This window comes from Pygocentrus nattereri, chromosome 17 (assembly GCF_015220715.1).
Source record: "Pygocentrus nattereri isolate fPygNat1 chromosome 17, fPygNat1.pri, whole genome shotgun sequence".
Classification (NCBI taxonomy): Eukaryota; Metazoa; Chordata; class Actinopteri; order Characiformes; family Serrasalmidae; genus Pygocentrus; species Pygocentrus nattereri.
In genome coordinates, this window is record NC_051227.1 from 22,130,202 (window position 1) to 22,142,055 (window position 11,854).

Consider the following 11,854-nt stretch of genomic DNA (forward strand, 5'->3'; position numbering starts at 1 on the left):
AATTGATGGAGGCGATTCAAAGAGTCGATTCCATGTTGTAATTAAAAAATTGATTAAAAAAAAAAACAAGACATAGAGAAGGACGTTTAGTAAAAGAGTACAATGTTACTTGTTTTGATATTGGCAAGGAGATGTGGGGAGTTAAATCTGGCTAAATTAGCTGGCTAAGTTGTGTCTGATTCTCCTCTGTCAGCTGTTCAGGTGGGTAGATGTTTTAGCTCTGGCAGTGTTCTTTGACTCTATATCCCCGAATGCCTGGAACTGAGGAATCGATTCTTTTTTGGCGTCAACCCCCAGCTCTATTCTTCGCAATAGAGCTACAAGGGTGAAGTTGCTAATGAGTTACAGAAGCAAAGACGGAGCTTTCCTTTTCTATATTTGTGTATAAATTTGCAGAAGTTGGACATCACAGTCCAAGTATTATCACAGTGATTTTAATCAATTATTCGATTTAAATTCTTACTACCAGTGTTAAAATTGCTATCAAGGTAAGCGCCTAGTTTAGCTGACATTGTTTTTGAGTTAGATCATTGTGCTGCCTTCACTCTCCTGAAAGCCACTTCTAATTCCATACATAAGCAATTTCTGTTTTCTGTCACTAATATTTGGTGACTGTCTAAGCATAAACCACCAACTATCTAAAGTTGTCTACAGTTATTGCTAACTAGCTGTAGCCTGTTTTCATGAAATCGCTGGTGAGCAAGTAGAATCAGCACCAACTGTAGAATGGATCATCACTAATTTGCATTGTGCAAATAGCATGACATGCTGTTACCTATCAAATGGACAAATGTACAGATAATTCAGATTAATAGTTGTTATTGTTTTTAGAAATGCACTGTATTATGTCCATATGTGACACAATCCTAATGCTTCCACTACTCGTTAGCTACATTAGCTTAGCTATGTAGTTCCAGCATTAAACTATATAAGCAAAAGTCACACACCTAACGTCTTGGCTAGCTGACTACATGTGGGGTAAGGAAATAATTGTGTACATTTGCTGAACCATACCTTAAATATATTATTTCTGACAATTTATGTATAATCTTTGTATTTTTCGTAGATCCCCCATGAAATGGTGACCCAATCAAGAAACTCGTACGTTGAGGCTGAGCTGCAGGCCCCAACGCTGGAGGAGCTGTGTAAGCAGCAGCACCCGCAGCAGGAGGAGGAGGAGGAGGAAGTCTCATGGCCTGCACACTTAGAAACGCGGCTGCAAAGCCTGTTCAAAGAGGCCAGGGACAAAGCCAAGGGCTGGGTGTCCTGCCAGAGTGCTGACAACACCGAGCTCTCATACAAGAAGGTAAGGCTGGAGGCTCGGTCATCTTTAGCGCTGTGTTAGCTAGAACCTCGAGTGGTGAGGGATAAGATGGTTGTAACAGGCAGATTTTATCTGGTCAGCTACAAAAACCTCCAGAACAACTGATAAGCAATTTAAAAACACTTAAAAAACATTTGTTGTTTATCAGCTTAATCTTACATTGAAAATGGGATGAAAATCTTACCCTTGAATTAAAAATATATATATTCAAAGGAAAAAAAAAACTAAAATTCAGTCTGGAAGGCACTTTGTATGCATATTTTGACAGTGAAGCAAATGAACATTAAAAAACACATTTAAAAAAAGCACCACATTGGAGGAATATCCACTTCTTATAAATCAGATAATAACGGGTAAGTTCAAAATACACATTAAAACTGTTACTTAGTGTAGCAGAAGGCTTATATGTGCAATCTAATATCCTGCAGGTCGGGGATGGGAACCCACTGCGCCGCTGGCGGGTTTCCGTGGAGGTGGAGGCTCCTCCTTCAGTGGTGCTGAACCGTGTGCTGCGAGAGCGCCACCTGTGGGACGTGGACCTGCTGCAGTGGAAAGTGTGTGAAGCCCTGGATAAGCAGACTGAGATCTTCCAGTACGTTCTGAACCGCATGCCCCCGCACCCCAGCAGAGACTTCATAGTGCTCAGGTCAGTGGGCTTTTACACTCACTAATGCTTATTTTTTCTTCAAAACAAGTGAACTGCGTCATAAAACGACAGTTTGAAACAAAAAGCATCATATTAACACAATTTTTTTCCTTTACCCTAAATGAAGTAAATCAGCTAAGACTCATTTATTGTCTTATGTGTCTTCAGTTTTGTACTGAAGCTACAGTACTAATGGAGCTAACAAGTAGGCCTAATGAAAACCTAAACTTAGCACTGTGCAAACTGCATGACCACGTCATCAGATACTAACCTCAAACAAAAATGTATGAAATTCAGGCTTTAAGATGGCCACAGCTAATGTTTCAATGTATTTAGTGTACTTTTGTCCAATTTAATAGATGTCACTACATCACACAGTGGTAGAAACCACATAAGCAAATATATTTGAGATTTCTTAACAACTCAAGTGTGTGATGACCGGGCATGCATTTTGCTTGATGCCAGTGTGTGGCGTTTCTTTAGCTATGTTAGCCTCAGCTTTTACTTGCTCATTGAAATTTATAGCGAGCTGCCTCATGTTCCTATAGTAAAAAAATCGTTTGCATTACAAAGTTTGCTTAGCTAGGTAACTAAGGCTAGCCTAGCCAAGATCAAATGCATCCCTGTTAAAATGTCTGCTCCTTGTTGTTCCTTTGTGTGACTTCTTGTGACCCTTGCACCCTAGCCATGAGCGTAAGGACCATTTCATACGTCTCCTTATTATATCATATAGAGGTTTGATGTTTACTGTAAAGAAATATAGGAATGTGTAGCCCTGGTAATATAGGACCCTGGAAACTTAGGATAATTGGAGAGTAGGGAGTAGGGAGCCCTGGGAGCATAGGGACCTTGGAACATGCCCCCCAATGCAGAATTAAAGAAGCCACATTAATACACCAGCTGATTAAGAGAAAATATTTAATGATATAAATGAGATTTTCCAGATTATTATTTCAAATCTGCAGGACGGCTGTTTGTTCATGAATGCTCTGTTTGTTTTCAGGTCATGGAGGACGGATTTACCTCGGGGCGCATGCTCTCTCGTGTCCGTCTCCATAGAGCATGACTGTCCGCTCTTAGGTGGGGTCAGGGGGATTGTGCTGGAGTCTAACTACCTGCTGGAGCCCTGCGGCTCAGGAAAGTCACGACTTACACACATCTGCAGAGTGGACCTCAAGTGAGTGTACAAACTTACATGCTCAGCATTCCTCATTTCTGCCCAAATCAAATTCATTGCTCATTGATAATGCTTAATTAATTTATATTAATTACTGCAACGTACTTACATGCTCTTCACAAGTTTTATTGAACGGCTCATTTAGAGCAGCATCGAACAAGAAAAGGCCTTTTAAACCAAAACTTTTAGCTGAACCCCTCCAACTGCATCCCTGAACCTTCTCCTTAACCTGTAGCAGGTTAAAGGAGAATTCTACTGATTCACCATTTCTGCATAATTCAGTCACTAAGATGTAAACAAAGTCATTCAGAGTGGTGTGATGTGAAATGGTTCATTGCAGAGAAACCTTCTGACTCAGCAAGGACAAGTTAGGAACCAATGCTAATAGAGAAAATTTTATTTATTATCCAAAACGACCAGGGAACCTAGATGAATCGTCTTATATGTACTGATGGGACTGGGACTGGGACTGTTTTGCTTTACTACACCCAGGATGTTTCTCTGGATGTATTTTTTAAAAAGTATGTTTTAGGGAAAACTTAATTTATATTATATATATATATATATATATATATATATATATATATATATATATATATATATTTGATATTGTTGAAAAATCAACACTGAATTTTGTTAAACGTGTACATCACAGCTTACTTATTAAGTTTCACAGTTACTAAATGCTATAGTAGTTACTGATGTCATAAGATTAATAATAAAATAATAAAGCAGCTTAAACAAATTCTCACATTTCCTTTCAATGTACAGAGGGAGAACTCCAGAGTGGTACAACAAGGCGTTTGGTCACCTTTGTGCCGCAGAAGCCGCCCGTATCCGCAACTCCTTTCAGCCGATCCATGCCGAGGGCCCAGAGACCAAAATCTGAGCCCCGCCGTCCCCTACAGGACCCTCTGGACACCCTCCACCAATACTGTGACTCTTCAGATGATGTCGGGAAGAACCCGAAGAGGATATTCTGCAGCCTGCCAATGTACCTTTGTGTTGTTGATGTTCATTTGTAAAGTTATATTATTGTAATTATCATTATTTGTATAATAATTAATTATATTTGTACCTATTTGCTGAGCACATAATCTTATACAATGTATACAACATCTAAGCTCTTAAATGCTTCTGGGAAGCATGTATGTTATTAAATTCAAAGATAAAGCTATAATTGAGGGTACGTGCTGCACAACCACATATGTGTGCGCTTGTATTGCGTGTGTGCTTGCGTGTGAGTATGTATGTGTGTCTCTGTACACGACCATATGTGTGCATACAGACAAGTGAACCTGTATAGAGTGTGCATTACCGAAAGGCTCAGTTCAAGCATTTCGCCTTCGTATTGATATCTCTTTTGCACTGGTATCAGTTTGATTTCTATGGTACAAAATGTTACTCAGATGTAAGCTGGTTTTACTTTGCCTTCTCTGTGTTGATGATTCAGTGTTTGTCCAAGAATGGATGTAATATTATTTTATTTTAATGTTAAGGATGAAAAAATGACTTGGGTTTGATTTTCTCAGACCTGCTCTTGTAGTACTGGATTACATAGAGGACAGGAGTCAGAGACGATGTCTTTTTTAATAAACTATATATAAATTAATTATTACTAATCCAAAGTGTCCATTGTTGTGTTCATTGGCCTGCAGGGTTGTGTCCTGTATTTCTTCTCTATCATAATTTTCTCTCTCCTTTGCTTTCTTCTCGAGGTGCAATAGATCTGCTGGAGGCAAATGCTTTATAAATAGGACACTATTCCTGTAGAGAACACAGGGAGGCTCAGCGAGGCTCAGAAATCACACCATGCTATACTGCAGTAGGCCCAATTCACATTCATAATGTGAAGCACTGAGTCACAAGAGCGTTGATGACACCAATAAGACCGGGAATACAGTAAGGCCTTCGAATAAGATGCTGTTAGATACAGTACAGGTCATTCAAAAACATTAACATTGCAGCACAGGAACATCAACAGGAATCAGAATAAAACAGTTGGAAGGAATGAAGGAGTTTCACTTTGCCTATCATACCTACACTGACTAATGACATGCTTCGTGATGGATTTTGCCTTTAGCTGTTGTGCTGCTCAAGAGAAACTGAGAGATAAGGAGGCTGCACATGTCCACTAGATGGCAGCATAAGGCTGTTTTATACTGCAAAATCAATTCAGTACTTTTGAATGTGAGATACTATTCAATGAAAAATATATTGTCACTGTTCTGACAATTTTTTTTAATTGAATGAATTTATTTCCATTTATTGACCCACAGACATGCTCTGAAACGAATTGGAATAAAGGATTTTATTCATTGACTTCCACTGAAATTGTATTGTTTCTCCTGGAAAGTTACTGTTTTGGAGATACAAGGTTTTGTTTTTACAGTGATGATATGCAAATAGCAGATGTTAATCAATATGTCAAGTTTTCCTTGATTAGTTACCTGCCTGAGCACTTTTCAGGTACGAGGCATTGTGGATGTTCATTTTATTATATGTTATACACTTTTGACAGTCATTGTGGAATCATCTACAGCTCTGTTCGTTACTCTGGATACATCTAACATTTCATCATTTTTTACAAAGCCTCTACAAATTAGCTGAAACCTATGAACTTGTACAGTATTAGAATCACAATAATATTTTATTCATGTACCTGCAACAAATGAAAATGGTGCTTTCAAAATTTTGAATGCCCCTATACTTATATATAGATCACATTATGATGGCTTTAATTGAGATAGTGATGAGCTAAATATATGCAAAACCATCACTTATAGGGTGCTTTCTATGGGAACATGTCTGTCCCAAACCCGAACACGTTCGACTGGTGAAAATAATACTGATGTTTTTACTGTATTTTTTTCCCTTTTAAGCAAAGTTGATTTTTTTTCTCATGAATTTCACTTTTAACAAAAGAAAAATAAAATCTTCCATGTTTTAATCTCACTACCAAAACATAAAGAGTCATTCAAACCCAGCCCTGTTAGGTAGATCTCCATGTCGTCTGAGAATATGTGCATACTGCGCAGTACTATGGACAGTATATTGTGAATATAATGCCATATGACTTGAATATGTAAATATGAACATTCAAAGAAGCTGGAGAGCTAATCAACATGAAGACTAACAATTCCTAACAATAGAAAATACACAGACAAGCCCTCCCCTGGATAGTGATAGACAGTCAGAGAGAGGAGCCAGTGTTAGCGATGAAGTTAAATTTGTGTCCTTCACTGCTTACATGCACTTACATTTAAGTGATTTTCACTGCAGAGCAGATTCCTTAGACTCATTAACACTCCTGTAAGCTGCGAAGTCATAGGTTGGTACAATGTTCATTTACACATTAAACCAACACAAGTAGAAGCTACAGATGAAAAAGAGATTCGAATGGGTGGGTGTTGTGGACGGGTGATGCATCAAGAGATCAGAGTGATATTAGATCCTATAAACTTTATGCCAGACTAGGCCACTAAAAGCTTTAAACGTCATAAACAAGACCTTGTAGGCAATAATGAGCTTAACAGTGATAAGACCTCTGATAAGCAGCATGCTTAAAGGGCTCCTATCATGGAAAAATGATTTTCTCTCACATTTTTTGACATAAAAGAGTGACATAGCGTATTATTAAAGTTTCAAAATGTACAGTTCACTTCCCATTTCAAATATGGGAAATAAGTTGCAAAAAATGGTCCATTTTCAATGAATTGTTTTTGTTTGTTTTTGTGGTGTTGACGCGTTTACATATATCTGCCTATTCAGTTTACAGCAGTTTAGCCCCTCCCACTCACACTGAAGTTATAAGGAGTGTTTCAGCCAAGACTGCTTTTTGAATGAGGCATAATGTAGAGCAGCAAATCGGAGCACAGCTCATTTACATATATCAGTATTAAAGGCAGCATTAAAAACTATTTGTTTGTAAGAGACAAAGAAAAGATGGGAAAAAGGTGATGTACAGCTCACTGGGATCCAGCTCCCAAACCTCCTGAACCTATGCACCAGCCGCTGCCTGAGGAAGACCAGGAGGATCCTAAAGGACTTCACCCACCCAAGCCACCGTCTGTTCTCACAGCTGCTGAGTGGGAGGAGGTACAGAAGCGTAAGTCTAGAACCTGCCCGGTTCTAAGACTGTTTCTTCCCTTGGTCCATCAGGCTGCTGAACAGCCAGTAGTGCTGGTGTATAGGTCTATGATCCTGTCAATGCACCTCTCATCAACATCTCCATTGACAATCTACATCTCAAACAGACTCACTCTGATCTTACTGTACCTTCAATCTAGCAAATCTATACTTACACATATAGTTGGCATCCTATACATCTTCTATCCATATCCTGCACAATATGGAAGATTTCTATATCAATATTCTATCCCTGTGTACCTACTTCAAACTCACTAACTCTACATACGGAAATGTGTACAACAGTACATGTCATACTTTATTTCATAACTTATTACTGTACAACTGTATAATATTAGAGTATATTATTGTATATATATATATGTATGTATATATATATATATATATACATGTATATATATATATACATGTATATATATATATATATATATATATATATATATATATATATATATATATATATCACTACCATGCTAAAGAAATCCAAATTGGAAAGTTTATCTGTTATATGTTTTTTTGTGTTTAAATACTACAAGTGGGCTACGAACCTAAGATTTTCATTCACCTTTGCATGTGTGTAAATGTGATGTGACAGTAAATGTGACTGGATTTGATTTGATGTAGACATTAATTAAGATTGTTTTTGGTACATTAAACCACATAAATATCATAAGTAGACCGCTATTAAATAACAGTTTTAGTTCATTGTCTTTTCATTGTGCTTACATTTTATTTCACAATTGGTCTTCAGTTTGGTATGTGAAATTATGTAACTGCAGTCTTATGCAAAACTTTGAACACCTCTAGTGAAATGACATGCTTTGTTGATATTCTAAGCAAAAATAAGTAGCAAATCCTCTTCAGAACACATTTAAATATGACATTTTCCTACAAATTTTTGTGAACAATTTGTGTTGATTTGCTGAGTTTACAATATTGTAAGAAAAGAAAACATAAAATATAAAATGTGACAAATTTTGCCTGGGCCAAATTTTTTATCCAATATGTTATATTCAGCAAATAAACAGTAATTTTGTATTAAAAGTGTATTGCATGAAGAGGATGTTCACTTATTTACACATAGACATCAACAAAACCATCATCAAAACCACACACACACGCACACACACACACACACACACACACACACACACCTTCTAAGCTGCTTCTCCTTCTGGGTTGGGGGGGGGGGGTGTTGGAGCCTATCCCAGCTGTCATTGGGCGAAAGGTAGGATACACTCTGGACAGGTTGCCAGTCCATCGCAGGGCAGACAGACGGACAGACATACAGACCTCTCACTCACACAAAGGCGCAATGTAGCGTGTCTAAACGGCCTGATTGCATGTCTTTGGACTGTGGGAGGAAACTGGAGAACCCGGAGGAAACCCGTGCAGACACGGGGAGAACATGCAAACCCCACACAGAGAGGACCATCAAAACCAGAGGCACCAAATCTTTCGCATATGATTGCATGTGAATATGTATATCCAGGTAATACAGCCATGCATTGTGATCCTGGCGGCAGTCTGAATCTATTTAGATGATGATTATGTAGAGTTCATGTACTGTATGCGCTGAGCTGACTCCTATGATGCACTGTACTGTGTTCCAATCTTTATTATCTGCTATGACATTTCATCTACTGCCCACCATTCCATTACATGCAAATAATGCCACTTGACGCGATCAAATCTGTCTGCAGCAGCTTCACCTGTAGGCCTGCTGGATTTTAATGAAGTCATAAACGCTGCTACAGCAGGCCACCGGTACGGAATATTTAAAGCCTGATTCAGTCTGACGTGTCCCTATGCTCACACACACATCAGCCATGCTAGTCTCAACACCTTCAACCACATCTTTTGTGTGAATCACTGATTCGCAGAGGTGGGGAAAAGTGCCTAAAACCAACCATATGTAAAGGTGTCATTTCTGCAATAAAAAAAATCTGCAGTCTCTCAGCACAGGAAGTGAGGTGTGTTAGGTGCTAATCATATAATATTGGCATCATTTTAGTGTCAAAGGAAATAATGAAGCTTGAAAGGTATGAACAACAGCAACAACTGTCAGAATGGAATAAAACGAAACCCCAGCGAAGGAATTAGGAACTGAATATGACATGAAACTAAAGAGAACAGTGAATTCATTTCCGCTACATGAAGCAAAAGATTCAAAAAGCACAAATTGTCCAAATTGGATATAAGCACACTATATGTCCAACAGGACCCAGACTCTCCTTCTAATTTGTGAATCGGCTGCTTTAGAGCGGCATTCCACAGGTTTTTTCCCGATATTTCACTATAATTCAGTCATTCAGGGAGGTTTGATGTTTAAATAGTTCACTGTAGAGAAACTTACTGATTTGTTTACAGTGGTGGTGATAGGGATCAGAGGTTGTGATGTTTACAACACAAATATACTCGTTTTATTTACTATTATCTAAAATGACTGGTGAACCTACACGTCTTCTGAGTTTGTATTGCAATAAAGCTGATAATGTACTTTAGATGATAAAGTGGGGATAAATCTGGATAAATACGTTATTTTGCCTAATAGGGCTCTACATGTTCCTCTGTGCCATGATTTATTTATAAAAATGCAGTTCAATGTGTTAACCTTTAGAGGCATTAAGCATTTTGGACATCTGGTTCCTATCACCACCACTATGAACAGCTTGATAAGCTCCTCTACAAAAGGAGCAGTTCACATGTGATGACTCTGAATGACTGTTTACATCTGGACTAATCGATTTTGAACAGATCGAATTCCTCTTTAAGGTGTAATTGTGCATACGCAGCTTGTATAAAGCTCCTGTCAGAAGAAAACCTTGTGTCTCCTCATGACTTTAGAAAAAAGAAAAAAACATATTTGACTTTTAATGTAAGTCAATGGGCCATTTATTTTGGCCCATTCATCACAAAATTTACACCTAATGTAAAAGCCAACAGGCTTTTTTAATTATGTCCAAAACTGAACAACCACAAAAATGTAGATATGAGGTTTTGTTTTGACAGCAGCGATAACCTTCAAAGAAAAGCCAATTGATTAAGGCTCTGGAACAGCTGCACATGAGCCTAAGATCACAATGAGGGGTGCAAAGCTCCCAGTAGCACCGGGCTGTGGAGCTGTGGAGCTACATTCTTTGGAGTGATGGAACTCCACCCAGCTCCAGCTTTGGGATGAGTTGGAATGGACTGTGTGATCCAGAATTGATCACTCAGCATTAGTACCTGACCTTACCAATGCTCTTAAGGATGAATGCAATCTAACCCCCCATACCGAGGTTCCAACATCTAGTGTAAAGGCTTCCCAGAAGAGTAGAGGCTGTTACTATCAGACTGGTTTGATGCTAAATGCTCCATTCTAGAGAAAAAAAGAGTCCGAATCATTCGCAGTGGTGATGGGAACCAGACATCTGAAGCACTTAATGCCTCTAAATGCTCCTTCACAGAAAGTTATTACACTAAATGGTTGTTTTAAAATAGTGCTTCAGATACAATTTGAGTCTGCAAATGATTTTTTTTAATCCATTCATGGTGGATGAGTAAAAGCTGGGTGTTGACAGGTGAAATAGTCCCCCAGAACCGTTTTACCCCTCATATTTATCACTATTTTACCTTTATCACCATTACACATAAAAATGTGCAGGACATTGTAGAGCAATATTATGAGATCATGAGCTGTTGCTATAATTTTCTGGATTGTTATCTTGAGATTACAACTTAACTTTCTTGTGTTCTCAAGATAGCAAATCTGTTATCCTGAGATCACACAATAATTAAGTGGTGACCTCAAGATGACTTTACTTTGATAGCACTAAAAGTGATGTCAGGATAACAACTGTTATCGTGAGATCACAAGATAATTAAGTGGTGATCTCAAGATAACAATGTTACTTTGATATCACTAGAAAATTGGTGATCTCAGGATAACAACTTTGTTATCCTCAGATCACAAGATAATTAAGTTGGGATTTCAGGATAACTTGAGATCACACGATAAGTTGCGATCTTAAGATGATAAGATGATCAGGATAACAATCACAAAATTAAGTTATTTTGAGACAACAAGACACATAAGTCGTGATCTCAAGATAACAACTTTTCTTGAGATCTCAGGATAAAACATTTGGTATCCTGGTTGTTGGGTATCAAGATAATTAAGTCCTGAAATTATAACTACGTCATGGCCCCTCTGGACTTCTGCAGAATGTCGTACCCAAACAAAAATGTATTATTATTATTTTTGTTATTATTATTATTATTATTATTTATTGTCAACATTGCCTGTAACACCTCATGTGTAGGTTCACTTTGGATAATGAATAAAATGGTTAAACTGGTTCCTACTAGCACCACTGTAAAGGAATCAGTGTTTCTCTACTATGAACCATTTCACATCAAACCACTCCGACTGACTTACAGCAAGATTATTTAGAACAAAAGGTTAAGAAAAATGAGGTGGAATTCCCTTTAAAGAGTCTCTCTCTCTCTCTCTGTGAGAGTGCACATGTCTAATCCAGCAGGCTGCTCCAGCACACACAGAGGGATAGAGGGCGTG

The 11,854-nt window shown here is 38.1% G+C and overlaps 1 protein-coding gene across 6 annotated transcripts in view; it reads left to right on the top strand.

The window, feature by feature from the left end:
* Positions 1-4,769, top strand: part of stard13b (StAR-related lipid transfer (START) domain containing 13b) — a 133,005-nt gene extending 128,236 nt beyond the window's left edge. For all 6 annotated transcript variants that reach the window (XM_017708618.2, XM_017708619.2, XM_037546783.1 and 3 more), the window contains 4 exons: positions 1,067-1,306; positions 1,753-1,970; positions 2,974-3,147; positions 3,919-4,769. In XM_017708618.2, coding sequence (XP_017564107.1) covers positions 1,067-1,306; positions 1,753-1,970; positions 2,974-3,147; positions 3,919-4,036 — 750 coding nt within the window. In that variant the 3' untranslated portion in view covers positions 4,037-4,769. The remainder of the gene's footprint in view (positions 1-1,066; positions 1,307-1,752; positions 1,971-2,973; positions 3,148-3,918) is intronic.
* Positions 4,770-11,854: the final 7,085 nt, after the last annotated feature.